General features: G+C 50.5%; 1 protein-coding gene across 1 annotated transcript; it reads right to left on the bottom strand.

The window, feature by feature from the left end:
- Positions 1 to 325: 325 nt before the first annotated feature.
- LOC119348371 lies at positions 326 to 1,570 on the bottom strand. Its single transcript, XM_037616535.1, has one exon. The coding sequence runs from the start codon at positions 1,568 to 1,570 to the stop codon at positions 326 to 328; it is 1,245 nt and encodes a 414-aa protein (XP_037472432.1).
- Positions 1,571 to 18,001: the final 16,431 nt, after the last annotated feature.

Here is an 18,001-nt window from a genome sequence, read left to right as displayed (position 1 = left end):
CTCTGGTGACCGCCCCGACAGCGGCGACTCCTCCCGAGCAGGCCGCGGCGGCGCCGTTCGCCCCGCCGGCGGCGGATCAGGTGGGGGCGGTAGGAGCGGAAGGATCGCCGCCCCGTCGCCCATGTCCGAGTGAGTTTTCTCACTTAACTGAGACTTGGACTAAGATCAAGCCACACCCTTTTTATAAACATATTACAAACACAGATGCTCATATTACAAAACTCACCCTTATAAACATACACACACATCCTACACCTATGAGCATTTACAAAAGATTAAGCCAGCAAATCTTGAGATTGACAAAGTCACCCACCAACACCCTAAATCAAGGGCAAAGTGTTTTGATGTGAATCATGTTATTACTTCTTGGAGTAGTAACTAGAACCTGATGAATTGGAGCAATGGTGGGCTGGGGTATGAGCCACGTGCACTTTTCCTCGTCCCATCCTTGGGGTAACCACTCGATGAACTCTGTCATGTTGTCGATGAGGTTGTACTTAAACACACCACACCACTCATGGGGCTGGCGGTGGCCCTGGTCATCGCAGTACAAGAAGTAGGCGAACCCGCTGCTCACGCCAAGCCGCGACGCGTCCATGCTGAAACTGTTGGGCCACCCCAGGAAAAACAAGCGATCGTTCAAGGTCTTGCCATCCTTCCTCGCCCACTGTAGCTTCTTCGACCCCTCGGTAACCTCCTCAAGCACATGCATGGACATCCACAGTGCGCGAACCAGGCGGCAGACACCCTTTCCATCGCCGTCCTGGTACGGGCAATCCATCTTGATGTGCACCGATGCCCAGAGAAGCTCGCCGCGAGACTCGAGCACATAGGTGTACTCGCAGAAATAGCCGTCACACTTGCGCGGTGTCCAGAGTGGCGTGGGGACCAGCACATCATCCTTGTTCGTTGCTGCTGTGGATGGTGTCATCACCACGAGCCAGAGGTTGTTGTACATTGTCACAGTGATCTTGCCGGCATGATACATGGCATAGAACTCGCCATGGCAGGGCGTTTCCAAAGTCCTCTGGACAAACGTCCACTCATCGTTGCCGGGATGCAGGAGCGACGCCCTGAACTCGGTCGTGTAGAGGTCGCTACTGCTGCATTTGCTGTATTTGCTGTATAGAAGTAGGGTACCGTCATTGTGGATGATGCCACTAGGGTTCTTCCCCAACCGGTCGATGTGTGGGGAGAGAGGCGGGTAGGCGACGACCCCTCCGGCGACAGGTTCGTGAAGAGTCGGGCTCAGGGGAGAAACCGTGAAATAGCGGATGTTGGTGCTGTCGGCGCTTGTCACCCCGTTCATCATGGTGGCAGATATTGGCGGCGGCACGCGGTAGCTTCGGCCGAAGAAGACGGATCTAAGCTTGAGAGACTCATCACCAGGCTTGCTTGGCGCGCGGAGCCATGGCAGGAACTGATAATCAGTCGCTGTCGGCTCGTGTGAGCTGCGCCATGGCTTGCAGACCGCGTGGAAGCGGACGAAGTCGGCGGATTCGTGCAGGCGGCAAGAGATCTCACGAAGCAGTTCCGGCGGAAGGCCCATTGACGACGACGTCCCGTGCATGATGGCAGGTCCGTCGGAGATGGAGGTGGATGTTGGGCCTCGTTGTGAGAGATTAACTGCGCGAAGTGGACGATGAGGTGGACTACCTTCCGACGTGCACGATGAAGCAAGAGATGGCTGGGAGCCTGGGACTGGGATACGTACGTAGACACCATGGCGACACGCTTGATTTAATCCATTGATATACTAGTGTGCCTCGTTATGTTTATTGCGTTGACTGATTGACCTCACTGGATTTATTACAGGGGCAAAGCAGGGCAAATATAAAACTAGACGGCGATTAATTTGTCTACTACTCGGATAGGACACAATACGTGATGGAACCGAGCACAAGACGTGCTTAATTCTAGGGAAGCATATAAGTCGGCCAGCCGAACTGGTGTCGGTCGTCTGTGTGAGAAATATACATATATTAGGTAGTCTAGACTAGAATTTGTAATTTGTCTCCTATTTTATCTTCAGACATGGCGTCTTGTCCTTCAAGTCTCGTACTCACTATATACTTGCCATCGAGGCTCAATAATACATCCATCATATTCCGCAACAATCCCTCTCTCTCCCTTTTAATATGATATCAGGCTTACCTCCATGACCGCCGCCGGGGGTCGTGTTGCCCGTACCTAGGGTCCGTCCGCCGGTCGTGTTGGCCAGCTGTCCTAAAGAGTCTTTTTCCCGAGCTCTTGATCTAGGTTTCTTTTTGGTTTTCCAATCTAAGCTTGATCGGTTTGCGTCGCCCGTCGCCGCTGTCGAGCCCCGTCGCGCGTCTCTACTCCAACACCGACATGACCGGCATGCCTCTCCTCCGACCCTACGGGCACGCGCGCCGAGGCGGCCCGTCAGGGCTAGCCGGCGTCCGCGCGTCGGGCCGTCGCCGCCCTGCTCCGACAATATATGCCACCATCTCTCTTCTATCTATATATACAACAAGTAATTTTTCATTCGCGTGCGCGGTGCGTGTGCGACTTGGACTTGGGGCATGGGCGAGAGGCCATGCTTTCGTTCCATGCGATGAGTTTGGGCATGCCCGTGTGCATGGGTGGTCTGCTTCTTCTCCTTAATTTTGTTGTTGCAGGATCGGAGGAGCATAGACAAAGGGGTTTCAGTTTATTGATCTCTCCTACTAATAGCTAGGTAGAGCCTCCTTTCCAGCGTGAGCCGACCCAGGCGTCGCCGGACCAGCAGCCCTAGCACCTCTTGGAGGAGGAGTAGGTCACACATGAACCCAACCCAGTCCAATTCTGGTCTGAAGAGGCCAGTTTTGTCATTGATTCACATATATAGATGGGTACAGTATAGTATAGGTGGCGTTGGTGCAGTCGCGGTTGAAGAGGGCGGACGAGAAGCTCGCGCATCCATTGGTTCGTTTGGTGTTCGTCAGATTCCAATCGGGTGTTTGGTTTGGTTTGGGTCGGACGTCCTTTTTCTTTCTCTTTCTCTTTCTCTTTTTGATTTGATTTGATTGATGATGAGATGCTTTGCTGTTCGGAGGTTCGCGATCGAGTGCGGACAAAAACGAGCTACCGGGCCGGCTGATACGCAACAAACCAGAAAGAAATCCTTCCTTGTTTCCTTTCCATACGCGCGCGTCTGATCTGCCGCCGGATCTGCACCGAAGGTCCTCTCCATGAACGTCTACTCGATGTTGCCAGGGCACCCAAGGGCGGCCCTGAACTTGGTCGCGTCCCTGACCGACCCTACACAAGAGATGCCATGGAGAAGATTTGCACCATCGTCGTACGTCATGCCGCGGGGGCTCTGCTCTTTCCTGCGCTGCCAGGTGAAGGGAGGCGGATGACGCCGTTCGGAACCGTCAGTCACGCCATGAGCTGCAGATGGCATAGAGGAGGATGAGATCGTCGGCATCGTGCAGGTGGCCAGCAAGGCATGGAGCAGGTCCGGCGCAAGGTCAGCCCAGCGAGACGTATCCGAGGTCGCTTTGTCAGCAGCCGGCGGGATCGATCACGAAGGAATCGATGTGTTTGCGCGGTGGTCTTCCAGATTAGCAACTTTAGTCGACCATTCAGCGTGATGGGATTGATGTGTTCTGGCCATGTATACTAGTAACTCTCTCGTCCAAACTACAGAAGCAAAAATTTCATGACAGTGACAGAAGTTCGCTGGACGACATAACTCTCTCGTCCAAACTACAGAACTTTATTTTAGTGAGGACGGATAGTGGACAAAGCATTACAGGTCGTGCAGAGTATGCGCGAGCGGCGCCTGACGCTCGCGTTCCGGCCTTCCGATTCCTCACCGGCGTCGTCCTCCAAACCGGGGTGCTCGAGCGGATCTCGCTTCTCATGCCTCGGATCGGCGTCCAGTTCGTCCGATGAGGAGGATAACACGCCGGCCATCGGGATCAGGATGGCGTTGGATGTGCTTGACGACGGTGCAACAAATAAAGAGTGGACTCCGGTGATTCGTCGGAGAAAGAAGACGGAGGCCTGAAAGAGTAGATGACAATGGATTTGTTCCGTGCATCTGGAGCGATGCCGGCTGCAGTTTATATATACGGGCAAACTTGCCGATCAAGAGAAGATTACATCAGGTTGTTACAATCTCAACTATACGCACACGTCCATGCTTATCTATACAACAAAGGGAGGTACACATCCGGTCAGGTAGTTAGGATCTCTACAATATCGCTAACACCCCCCGTCAAGCACAACCCGATAGGTTGAGATTGTGACATAGCGTGCGAAGCTGCTGAACCCCAACTGGTTTCGTCAGGCCATCCGCTAGCTGATCCTGTGTTGAGATGAACCGTATCTCCAGGGTCTTGCGTGCCACTCTCTCGCGAACGAAGTGGAAGTCCACCTCAATATGTTTTGTGCGAGCATGGAAGACGGGATTGGCAGCTAGGTATGTAGCACCAAGATTGTCGCACCATAACGTTGGGGCTCGCGATTGATATACGCCAAGCTCCCCCAACAACGATTGCAACCAAATGATCTCCGCTGTCGCATTTGCCAACGCCTTGTACTCAGCTTCGGTGCTCGACCGTGAAACAGTCTGTTGCTTCCTCGAACTCCATGTAACAAGGTTGGAACCGAGAAACACCAGGAAGCCACTTGTGGACCGCCTGTCATCAACTGAACCTGCCCAGTCTGCGTCAGAAAATGCGCTGATGTGTGTGGAGGCTGAATGTCGAATATGTAGGCCGACCCCAGACGTGTTCTTCACATATCTCAAGATGCGTTTTACCGCTGACCAGTGTTGATCAGTTGGTGTCTGAAGAAATTGGCACACCTTGTTGACAGCGAAAGCAATATCTGGGCGTGTAAGAGTTAGGTACTGGAGCGCACCTACAACACTTCTATACCTTGTCGCATCAGCTGCTGATAACTCGGTTCCTTCTCCCCTTGATAGCTTCTCTGTATTTGACATTGGCGTCGTAACTGGCTTGCAATCAGTCATGCCTACTCGAGCCAACAGATCATTGGCGTACTTGGTCTGCAGCAGCACGGCTCCATCTCTCTTCCTCTTAACTTCAACACCGAGGAAGTAATGAAGATCTCCAAGATCCTTGATAGCAAACTCCTGTTGCAGATTTCTCACAAGTTCTGGAACAGCCCGTGGAGATGAGCTTGCTATGATTATATCATCCACATAAATTAGCATGTAGATGTGTACTCCCCCTTTGTTGTAGATGAAGAGAGAGGTGTCTGCTTTGGATGGTACAAACTCCAATTCCTGAAGTTTGGTGCTGAGCCTTGAATACCATGCCCTCGGAGACTGCTTTAAGCCATATAGGGATTTATCAAGTTTACAAACATGTCGCGGAAGCTGCGGATTGACATACCCAGGTGGTTGTCGCATATACACATCCTCCTCAAGAATGCCATGAAGAAACGCATTCTGGACGTCCAACTGATTGAGACTCCACCCTTTCGAGATGGCAAGTGACAAGATGAGACGAACAGTTGCAGATTTTACCACCGGACTGAACGTATCCTCGTAGTCGATGCCGTATCTCTGCTTAAATCCCTTGGCGACCAAGCGAGCTTTGTACCTCTCTATTGACCCATCAGCCTTCCTCTTCAACTTAAACACCCACTTGCAATCAATGAGATTACGTCCAGGCTGTGGGGGTACTAAGTGCCACGTTTGATTTTTGATCAATGCTTGATACCCTTCATCCATAGCTTTGTGCCAGTTCGGATCATCAAAGGCTTTAGTATGATCAACCGGCTCAGTTGTGGCTAGTGATGCCTGATGTCTCCGATACGGGTTATACCGTACTTTCCCTTCGATGTACCGAGATGGAACACAGACGAGACGTCGAAGATTATGTCCCTGTTCTCCAGCAGCCATTGGTTCTGGGTTTGCTTCAGCAAGTCGAGGAGCTTGCCGCGGTCTGTCGCTGCCGCCACCGCCGCCGTCGTCGCCGCCGCCGTCACCGCCGCCACCGCCGCTGCTGGATCTGCGTGGCGGCTCAGTACGCCTGGTGACCCGGCGATGCGGCCCAGTGGACGGTGCCATATGTTCTGGCGAGGCCGCCTCCATTGCAGAACTGCCAGGTAGTGCAGGAGATAGCCAAGCTTGCGCGGAGTCGCGCGTTGGTGTGGGCGAGGTGGTAGCAGCCGATTCGCTGCATGGTGCTCCGGTGCATGGTGCTCCGCCCGGTTGCAGCGGATTGGCCTGCATGGGAGGCGGTGTCAGAGTGCTTGCCGCCTCATGCACGTCCTCATGCTCATCATCATCATGCGCCATTGGAGCTGTGTTTTCCTGCACACCAGAAACTGAAGAAAAGAGCGGCGCGAACGCCGGATCAGTCTGCTCAACAGTTTGCGGAATTGGTATAATACGACCTTGACACAATGGCTGCCCCCCTGTCTCCACACTCCTGGAACCGTAAAAATCAGAAGAAGATGGGAGGGATGGAGACCCTAGGATGTCAAGGAGTGGAGGAGCATCGCTGGACGGCTGAATTTCAGAGAATGGAAAAAGTTGTTCGTCAAAGACAACGTCTCGCGAAACATAGACACGTCCAGAGGAAATATGCAAGCACTTGTAGCCTTTATGCATGCTACTGTACCCCAAGAAAACACACCGCTTAGATCGGAACTGTAATTTGTGATTGTTGTAGGGACGGAGACATGGCCAGCATGCACATCCAAACATTTTGAGGAACGAATAATCAGGAGAGACCCCAAACAACTTGGTGAGAGGAGTAGCAAACTGAATAGTTTTACTAGGAAGTCGATTGATCAAAAAACATGCTGTTTGGAAGGCAACATCCCAAAAACGGAGTGGCATGGAAGCTTGGGCCAGAAGGGTGAGGCCAACATCGACGACATGACGATGCTTACGTTCAGCCGAGCCGTTCTGTTGGTGTGCGTGGGGGCATGAAACGGTGTGAGAGATGCCAATCTTGGTGAAAAACGAATTCAATTTCTCGTATTCGCCGCCCCAATCCGATTGGACACGAATAATTTTCTTATTAAAGAGGCGTTCAACATGTGCTTGGAACTGAAGAAAGACACGCTCCACATCGGATTTATGTTTCAAACAATAAAGCCAAGTAAATTTGCTGAAATCATCGATAAAACTGACATAAAACTTGAACCCTCCGGATGAAAGACACGCAGGTCCCCATACATCGGAGAAAATTTGTTCAAGCGGAGAAGATGACACACGGCTAGACTTAGGGTAAGGGAGCTGATGGCTCTTGCCCTGTTGGCACGCATCACATATGGTGCTTTTATTGGACTTTCTTGTAGACGGAAGATGATGACTTCTAAGAACTTGATCAACGACTAAAGACGCCGGATGCCCAAGCCGGCGATGCCACCTCTCTCGGCTGGGAACGGAAGCGAGGAAGGCATGCTTCTGGATGGCTTTATTGCTGGGAACAGGGTACAACCCCCTCTCACTGGGTCCTTGATGAAGAACCTTCCTCGTAGCCCGATCCTTGATAACAAAATAGTAAGGGTGAATTTCAAGAAAAATATTGTTGTCACAAGCGAGTCTATGACCAAAAAGAAGATTTTGGCTAGCATCTGGGACGTGCAAGACATTTTTCAACCGAAGATTACGGTGGGGAGTATGAATGAGGGATTGACCGATGTGAGCAATGGTCATACCTGATCCGCTAGCTGTGTGCACCTGATCCTTGCCGGTGTAGGGCTCGCGGATGTTCAACTTGTCGAGGTCCGCCGTGATGTGCTCCGTGGCTCCGGTGTCCAAGTACCACACGGGGTCGACGTTCTGCGACGTGGAGATGTGGGCGGCGCGAGGTTCTTCCATATGGTAGTTCTGATTGAAGCGGTTGTAGCAGTTTAGCGCCTCGTGCCCCACCTTGCTGCAGATTTGGCACCGCACCTTGGGCGGGCCAGAGTTGTTGAAGCCGCCACCGCCCGGGCCGGGGTAGCCGCCGCCGCCACCGCCGCTGCTGCGGGAGTTGCTGCCGTTGTTGGAGCTGCGTGACTGCTGCTGCTTCTTGCCTTGGTTGTTGTAGCCACGGCTGCCACCGTTGCCGTTGCCATTGCCGCCGCCCCCGTTGCTGCCGTTGCCGCGGTACTGACCGCGGTTTCCACCACCGCCATGGCTAGCGCTGTTGGCAGAGATGTTGTAGCCGCCTCCACTGCCTTCCTGGCGGAGCTCGAAGTCGAGCATGTGTGCGAAGAGGTCGTCGACGGTGACATCCCCCGCCTGAGTGGTGACCGACGTAACGAGCGGATCATAGGAATTGTCCAGCCCTGTGAGCAGATACGTGACGAGGTCGTCGTCTCCGACGGGGCGGCCGGCGGAGGCGAGCATGTCGGAGAGAGTCTTGACGCGGCCAAAATACTCCGTCACCGTCAGGTCCTTCTTCTGGATGGTGGCCAACTGCTTACGCAGCTGCGTGATCCTCGCCTTGGAGTGCGAGGTAAACATCCGCTCCAGCGTCGCCCAGACGGTGGCCGGTGAGGTGTGCAGCGCCACCCTCGCTAGCACTTCAGGAGCGAGTGTCGACAGGAGGCCCGAGAGAACGAGCGCCTCCTGTGCAGCCCAGACGCCATGGGCTGGGTTATCAACCAGCTCGGCGTTGGCTTCAGATGATGCCGGCACACGCCTGGGGGGAGCAACCGAAGACCCGTCGACGAAGCCAAACAGATGATGGCCTCGCAAGATCGGAACGATCTGGGCCCTCCATAGCAGGTACATGGCGCCGGCGAGCTTGACGGTGACCAGCTGGGCGAAGTTGGGGACGGATACAGAGGGCGATGCCATGGCGCCGGCGAAGGTGGAAGTGATGGCGCCGGACGTCTGCCCAAGGAGCGCACCAGTGGTGGATGAGTTGGTGGAAGGGGAAGTCATGGTGTTGGACGTCTCAAGGTTTCAGAGAAGGAGGCTCTGTTACCATGAAAGAGTAGATGACAATGGATTTGTTCCGTGCATCTGGAGCGATGCCGGCTGCAGTTTATATATACGGGCAAACTTGCCGATCAAGAGAAGATTACATCAGGTTGTTACAATCTCAACTATACGCACACGTCCATGCTTATCTATACAACAAAGGGAGGTACACATCCGGTCAGGTAGTTAGGATCTCTACAGTATCGCTAACAAGGCCGAGATCATGCAGGATTTCTGGACGGATGCTGGTTTTCCTACACCGGCGTCACGTTTCTGGGAGAAGAGATCAAGTACGTCGCCGGTGGTCTCCTCGGAACATGCAGGTACGGAGGTGTTGTCTTGCAGGGTGCAGGTAGATGCCATGGACGAGGGGAGGAACGGTCAACCCGGGAATCCGCCAGCAGTGGAATCTGGGACGTCCGTGCCGCCACGCCGGAGTTCTCCTTCGCCACCGACCGGGTTGAGGATGTCCCGTCCTCCACGTATGGGCGCATGGAGAGGGCCGCTGCCGCCGAGACGAATAACACCACCGCCTGTGTTGGGCCAGTTCATGACTGCGGCCAAGCATGTGCCCGCAGGGGGCCGTGGTGGTTCCTCAACCCCGGGATCGTCGCCGCGATCAATGGAACTTTCCGATCCGCGATCAACGGCGATTCAAATCGTTGCTGCTTCGGATGCTGGGCCTACGTCACATGAGTTTTCATGGGCCTGCCTACGTCCACGTATGAAGGCCCTATGGCTGGGCTACCCTAACTCTTCATCGTCTACGCTTCACAACTCTACGCTACCACCGTCGACCTCGGTTTCGTCTGCTTCCCACGAGCCGCCACCGACTGTGATCGCATCGTCACCTCCCGCTCGACCATCGACGCTAGCTTCTGCCGCCGGCAGCGTCCGCTCCTTTGCGGCTGTTGCGGCGCCGCCTGCCCTGCCGCGCCCGATGGCGGGCCCTCCACAGCGGGACAATTCGTCCATGGGTGGTCCACATGCTCACGCTCTGACGTACGTGGGGGACGCTGCTGGTTCTGCTCGGCCTCCAACCACGGCGTTCGTCGCCGGCACTCCGGTTCTTCAACAACATCATCTACGGGGCCCGGCACCCTCGTATACGTATGGAGGACCCCAGTTCTCGGTACAAGGTCAGGGCGCACACGACCTGTCAAACCGCGGGGTTGCTGCCAGCGGTGGACCGGCACCTCCGTACGGGCAGTATATTGCCGGAGCAACTCCCCTTCCTTAGTTTCAGTCGGGAGGGGTTCCGGCTCCACAGCAGCAGGTGGCCTTCGCTGTGGGTCAACAAGGTATTACTCAGAAACGGAAGACAAAGAAGAAGCCGCACTCACAACAGTCACAGGTCATAGGAAATTTGCAGCAGGGATACCATTATCAGCAGCAGCACCAGGTGAATGTTCAGCAGCAGTTTCCGAACCAGTTTGTTATGCCACAACAGTTGCAACCACAACAAGGGCCATATCAGCAATTCGGGACGCAGCAACAGATAACGCAAGTTCCACAGCAGCCGCTAGCACCGCATGGGCACGGCCAAGTTGCTCCCGGTGATGTATCCACGACCATGGCTGAGCAGGGGGGTCCTTCCATAAACAAGGGCAAAGCAAAGAAAGGGGTTCGTTGTTGGAAGTGTGCAGTAGATACACATGCTGCAAAAGATTGCAAGGTTCAACATTACTGTTACATTTGCGACAAGATTGCTCATCCAACGTTGCAGTGCCATATTCTGAAACTACCTAAACCCAATGCTTTTGTTTCGGGGTTAGGAGCTGAAGAGACATATTTTGCTCAATTGCCTGATTGTGTTGTGAAGGATCATTTGGCACCGGCTCACTCTCCCATTGCTTCTGTCCAGGTTAGCGGTATTATGGTACCTGCTTCTGTTGTTGAGAGCCAGATTGCAAGGAGATGTCCGACACAGACACAATGGAAGTGGGAGGCTATACCACATGGGGAGAATGCATATCTTGTTAGCTTCCCCTCTTTTGAGGATTTGGACAGGGTTGATGGTATTCAAATGAATGTGCCATCGGTTAATGCTTAGATTACTATTTCTGCATGGAAGTCTCAGGAGATCCTGCACAAATTGGAACTCAAGCAACTTTGGCTCCATGTATAGGGTGTTCCGCACACTGTTCGTCACTTTTGGGGCGTGTGGGCAGTAGGCTCTCTAATGGGAAAAACTGTTGATGTTGATCTCATCAGTTTGCGACGACGTGGGGTGGTACGCATTTTAGTGGCCATGACAAATACTCAGATTCTGTCGAAGGAGAAAGATGATGTTGGGCCTTTTATTTCCACGGATGTGGTTGTTAAACTCAAAGGTTATGCAATCACTTTCAGAAGGGAACCATCAGACTATGTTCCGGATCCGGACTTTGTTCCGTTTATTTGGAAACGTAAGAGAGATGATGCTGCTGATGACAATACTGGAAAGGAGAAGGACGATGAGATGGATACATCAGAGCAGACCCGTTTTTCCTCCAACCCCGCGCCATCCAGTTCTGCCCCTACTTATGATGTTCACATGACACAAGTTAGTGGATATGATCAGGTTGGTGCTCCTTCGTCAGCGGCGCCTGGTACTGAACATGCAATGATAGCGGTTACCCCGTTTAACCCGAACCCACAGACTCCTCGAGGCATTCAGCTACTGGCGGAACTGAGAGCTAATTCTTCTTTACACGGCTATCTTGAACGATCGCCGGAAATGCAGCAATACGGGGCCCCGTCGAAGTCCGTCCATATGCCGGTGCAGATGAATGATTGGGCACTTGTGCAAAGTAATGACAAAATATTGATGCAATCAGATCAGTCACACATGCATGCACTAGTACGGGATACACAACAGTCCAAACAAATCCAACATGCACCCGCCCATCACATGCATGCACCATACGGAGTGTCAAACCAGCCTGTCGTGCTCCTGGGCAACACTCAGGAATGCCCTGGCCAGCCGACACTAGCACAGGTGGTCGACGTGTCATGTGGCAATGTTGGACCGGACCTCGAAGGCTGCACCCCCAATCCGACCGCTCCTGTTTACGAGCCGGCGGAACCGGTCGGGGCAGTTTCTCCGCCGATGACGGATGGTGCTACTTCACGGGCTACGACGACATCATCCATCATGTCTCCGACGCTCGCTGGTGGGGAGGGGGTTTCTACACCACCGCCAACCCCTCCGCCAACTGCGCTGGCTGCTCACGGGCTTGAACCAGTTGGACGGCCTTTAGATGTGCAGCCGCGTGCTGCTTCGTCGATGGTCTCGTCGTTCGAGCCGGCGGTGCATACTGTCGGGGAGGGGGTTGCTACTACACCATCATCCCCTCCTTCGGCAGCAGAGCCGGCGCCATGGCCTCCGCTGGCAGTGACACCTACACGCCGAAGTATTCGCCTTATGGCTGCTGACGACGGTTCTATGGACACGGATGAGGACTTTTTGGCCAAGGCTATGCGGCGCAAAGCAGCGCAAAACCTCGACAACCAAGGTATTACGTCATCACCCAAATCCTTTTTAGCTTTTTCCAATGTTGCGATTGCATCTAAGTTGAATAGTGTGGGTGTTAGTCTAGGAAAGAATGAGAAGGATATTTCTATTTCGACTAAAGCTTTAAAACATTTGGAATATGACCGACTAAAAGTCACTCCACGTGTTTCTAGCAAGTCTTATGTCTCCCATACTGATGAGGAGGAGCTGCATGCCACATCAGATGGTCAGCTACTCTCTCACTTAGTAGGAGCGGTTTCAGACGTGGGCCTAGATGAACCCGGGCTTAGCTCACTAATTGAGCTCACAGCAACCTGGCGTAAATCAAAGACCGCATGTTCGAAAAAAGATAGTAAGTCCCACAAGAGGGCGAAATGTTCGAAATCTCCTATTGTTTCCTCATGAATGGAATGTCTTTTAATAGCAGAGGTCTTCGTGACTTGGCTAAACATTTATTCATTGCGGAATGTAATAGGGAATACAATTTAGATTTCTTGGCTATCTCTGAAACAGGGAAACGTGATTTCTCAATAAGTCTACTAAACCGTCTGTCTGGCGGGATAGACTTTACTTGGGTTTCTCGACCGCCTAGAGGTCGTTCTGGGGGCATTTTACTTGGCGTAAATACAGGGACTATGGATGTTTTGGCTAGTTCGGATGGTGAGTTTCACAAAACTCCATATTCGCAACAAGGCCGACAACTTCACATGGACCCTCGTTGCCGTGTATGGGGCAGCCCAAGACGAGTTCAAGGCTGATTTTCTCCGTGAATTGGTTAATCTGGCAAAAGATAATCCCTACCCCATTCTTATAGGTGGGGATTTTAATTTGCTTTGATTCCCAAATGAGAAAAGCTGCGGTAGGTTTGATAATCATTGGCCTTTCCTTTTCAATGCTGTCATCGACAGTCTAGATCTGCGAGAGGTTTCCATGATTGGAAGACAATTCACTTGGGCGAACAGTCTTCCGGAACCGACATATGAGAAACTAGATCGCGTTTTAATGGATACCGACTGGGAATCTAAATTTCCCATGGTGTCTGTTCGTGCTCTACCTCGTATTGAGGCTATATCAGACCACGCACCCATTCTCCTAACTACTGGTTTGCCACGACAACAACATAGACGCAAGTTCAAATTTGAACTTGGGTGGTTGCTTCGGGATGGCTTCCATGATATGGTCAAGGAGGTGTGGGAGAAACCAGTGGCCGGGCATACCCCAATTCACAGATGGAATAACAAAATGCGTGCATTACGCAAATTCCTTGGTGGTTGGGCTAGGCATACGGTGGGTATCCTCAAAAAGGAGAAGCTTCGTCTTTCATCTATCATTGATGAGTAGAAGCTTTGGTAGAGGTTAGACCTTTATCTGAGCATGAGATCGAGATCAAGAGTCATTCGAATGCACAGATAGCTAGCATGCTGCGTGAAGAGGAACTCAAATGGTACCAGCATTCCAACTCTCAATTTATCCTGAAAGGTGATTCGAATACTAGATATTTCCATGGAGTCGCCAATGGCAGACACCGGAAGAAAATTATTCATTCCCTACAACAGGAAGAGGGCACGATTGAGGGGCATGAGCAACTTAAAACCTACATCACTAATTATTATAAAAATTTGTTCGGAGCCCCAGAGGAAGGAAACTTCTTGATGGATGAGTCCCGAACAGATGACATCCCCCAGGTCTCTGATGAGGAAAATGGACTTCTAACAGCCCCGTACACCGAGGAGGAAGTTAGAAATGCAGTTTTCTTAATGGAGCACAACAAAGCCCCGGGTCCGGATGGTTTTCCCGCTGAGTTCTATCAGAACTTCTGGGAAGTCATCAAACCGGATCTCCTACTTTTGTTTAGACCTACATGCTGGCCAACTAGAATTGTTTCGCTTAAACTTCGGTGAGATTATTTTATTACCAAAGGTTAATGAGGCTGAAAGGATACAATAATATAGACCTATTTGCCTCCTTAATGTTAGTTTTAAAATATTTACGAAGGTTGCGACGATCAGGCTAAATAAGGTTGCTGAACACGTGGTTCGTCCTTCACAGACTGCTTTTATGCAAGGGAGACACATCCTAGATGGAGTTGTTATCCTTCATGAAACAATCCATGAATTACATCGGAAAAAGTTGAATGGGGTGGTACTCAAATTAGACTTTAAAAAAGCTTATGACAAAGTCAAATGGCCATTTCTTCAACAGACTCTCAGAATGAAAGGATTTTCTGCAGAGTGGCGCGCTATGATTCATAGCTTCGTTTCTGGAGGTAGTGTTGCCATTAAGGTCAATGATGACATTGGACACTATTTCCAAACGAAAAAGGGGTTGCGACAAGGTGACTCCATATCGCCCATGCTATTCAATATAGTGGCGGATATGCTAGCGGTCATGATTGAGCGTGCCAAGGTTGATGGCCAAATTGATGGGGTAGTAAATCATCTAGTTGATGGTGGTCTCTCTATACTTCAATATGCCGACGATACGATTCTCTTCATGGATCATGACCTCGAGAAAGCGAGAAATCTGAAATTAATTTTATCCACATTCGAGCAACTCTCAGGTCTTAAGATCAATTTTCACAAAAGTGAATTGTTTTGTTTTGGCGAGGCTCAAGACGACTCCCACCTATACGCCGAACTATTCGGATGCGGGTTGGGCCAGTTTCCGATCACATATTTGGGGATACCGATACATTATCGGCGACTCACAAATGTTGAATGGAAACACGTCGAGGAGAGACTGCAAAAAAGACTTAGCAGTTGGAAAGGTAAACTGCTGTCTCTGGGTGGAAGATTGGTCCTCATAAATTCAGTACTAAGTAACATGTCACTATATATGATTTCCTTCTTCCAATTGTCGAAAGGAGTTTTACATAGATTGGATTATTTCCGATCAAGATTCTTTTGGCAATGAGATAGCGAGAAAAAGAAATATCGACTGGCTAAATGGAGTGTGGTTTGCCGTCCCAAAGACCAAGGCGGGTTGGGCATTCATGACCTTGAGGTTAAGAATAGGGCCCTCCTCGGCAAATGGTTGTTTAAATTAATGACGGGAGATGGTGTATGGCAAACCCTCCTGAGAAGGAAATATGTGGGTTCCAAGGCGGTATCTCAAGTATACTGGAAGCCTGGGGATTCTCACTTTTGGGCAGGTCTGATGGCTACGAAGAAATATTTCTTCTCCTATGGATCCTTCTCAATTAAGGACGACTCGGAAATTAGATTCTGGGAGGACAAGTGGCTGGGAAATGCCACACTCCGAGAACAATATCCGGCTCTATACAACATTGTGCGTCATAAGGGTGATACTATCGCCACGGTAATGGAATCATTTCCGCCAAATGTGACGTTCAGAAGAGATTTAATTGGACCCAGACTTCAATCCTGGTATATCCTGCTCCAGCGTTTGTCCACGGTGCATTTGTCACATGGGTCTGATGTATTTCGATGGAACCTACATGGAAATGGACAATTCTCAGTGGAATCTATGTACAGAGCGTTAATCCAGTCTGATGTGCCAGTTGATAATAATAAGAAGATCTGAAAGATGAAGATACCTCTAAAGAATAAAATCTTTGCATGGTATCTTCGTCGCGGAGTCATTCTTACTAAAGATAACCTTATTAAGAGAAATTGGCATGGAAGCCCGCAATGTGTCTTTTGTCATCATGATGAGACAATAAAACATTTATTCTTCCAATGCAAATTGGCTCGTTCTATATGGTCAGTCATCCAGATAGCTTCTGGCTTGTATCCTCCTTGTAGTGTTGCTAATGTATTTGGCAACTGGTTACACGGGATAGATTACAGGTTCAGAACTATACTTAGGGAGCGCTTGCCGTTATTTGGTCGCTTTGGCTATGTAGAAATGATAAGGTGTTTAACGATAAAAGTACTTCTCTGATGCAGGTTATCTACAGGTGTACCGGGACTCTTCGTTTATGGTCCTCTCTACAACGTATGAAGAATCAAGGCCTGTTTACGGAGGTGTGTACACGATTGGAGGATACGGTGAGGGATACTTTTACCCAACATGTGTGGCAGCATGATCTTAGGATTGGCCCACCTCCGCTTTAGGCGTTATACATACTCTGTTTCTTTGTATTTCGCCTTCTTAATTTTCGTTTGTGTGAGAGAACTTGTTTGGCTGTGTGCATCATAGTTATGCAGAGGCCGGATGTAATGCTTAAACCTTTTAAGTAATAAAGCACCCCTTTTCGGAAAAATACTAGTACATAATTAAACGCGGCTAGAGAGACCAGGTTTTGCCATGAGATTCAGGCAATGGTTCTATCGGCGGATTGCTCTTGCATTACCTTTAGCTACCTGTGCTCCTGGATTCTGCCGGAACACTACGGGAATCCTTCGGGCGATTCGGATTCCATCTTCAGGCATCAATCTTGTTTTCAATTCCCCTCGCCGTGCATTGGGAAGGATCTGAAGCGGGCGTTCACAAGTACAGCCTCTAGTCTGGACTGTTGTTACTCTCCAACCATGAAGCGACGCTGTCAAGAAAAATTTAGGAGGTCTTGCTCCCATCTATTTGGGGATGAATTGCTGCTCTGTTAATCGTTTTGCTTGCCTGCGTGCAGCATTTTTTATGGTGTTTGGTCGAAGATTAGTCTAGTTGAGCACATCTTTGTAGATCTTTTCTTTCGATAAAGGGCGATTTTATTAACTCAAAATATAGCATCAAATGGATACAAAGCATTATGAGCAACACCCGGTCTCTGCATAATTAGGATACACACAGCCAAACACCGAAAGCCCGACAACCATAAAAAAACAAAAACCGACAAATCAGCAATACTAGAGTCATATAGATCGACACTGTGCCGATGTCGAAAGGTGAGATGGACCGATCCGGGGGTTATGCTGCCACCCATGTTGGGTAAAAAACCCCGTAGCCACCTGCTCCAACCGCGTACACACCGCCTTGAACAACGGTTGGACCTCCGCTCGTTGTAGCATAGACCACATACGAAGCGAGTCGGTACAATGGAAAATAGCCTGCAAAGGAGAAGCATTTTTGTCATTAAAAACAAAATCATTTCTACATAGCCAAAGCGACCATAGTAAGGCATACGCTCCCATCCTTAATAGTGTTTTGAACCTATTTGAAATACCGTTCAACCAATGACCAAAAATATTGGCAACACTTGTGGGTGGACATAAACTTGATGCTATTTGGATGACTGACCAGATAGAACGTGCAAAGTTGCATTGGAAAAAGAGGTGTCTGATTGTCTCATCATGAGTACAAAAAGAACACTTCTTACTCCCTTCCAATTGCGATGTGCGAGGTTGTCTTTGGTTAGAACAACTCCCCTACGAAGATATCACATGAAGAGTTTAACTTTTAGTGGTATCTTCGACCTCCAAATTTTCTTATTATTACTCCCAGTACCTCAGAATGCGTGAGCGCACAATACATAGAGTCTACGGTGAAAGACCATGATGTAGTAAGGTTCCAGCGAAACACATCCCGGCCTTCTGTCAGGCTAATCGCATCCAGACGGGACAAAAGATTATGCCATGACATAATTCAGGGGCCAGTCAAATCCCGCCTGAACGAAATATTCGAGGGGGGGGGGG

Source organism: Triticum dicoccoides, unplaced genomic scaffold (assembly GCF_002162155.2).
Source record: "Triticum dicoccoides isolate Atlit2015 ecotype Zavitan unplaced genomic scaffold, WEW_v2.0 scaffold90374, whole genome shotgun sequence".
In the NCBI taxonomy this organism is placed as follows: domain Eukaryota; kingdom Viridiplantae; phylum Streptophyta; class Magnoliopsida; order Poales; family Poaceae; genus Triticum; species Triticum dicoccoides.
Note: the sequence above shows the minus strand (reverse complement) of the source record. Positions and strands in the feature narration are given on the sequence as shown.

Excerpts from the sequence above, each read along its gene's own strand:
- LOC119348371 (XM_037616535.1), bottom strand. The coding sequence starts at position 1,570 with ATGCACGGGACGTCGTCGTCAATGGGCCTTCCGCCGGAACTGCTTCGT.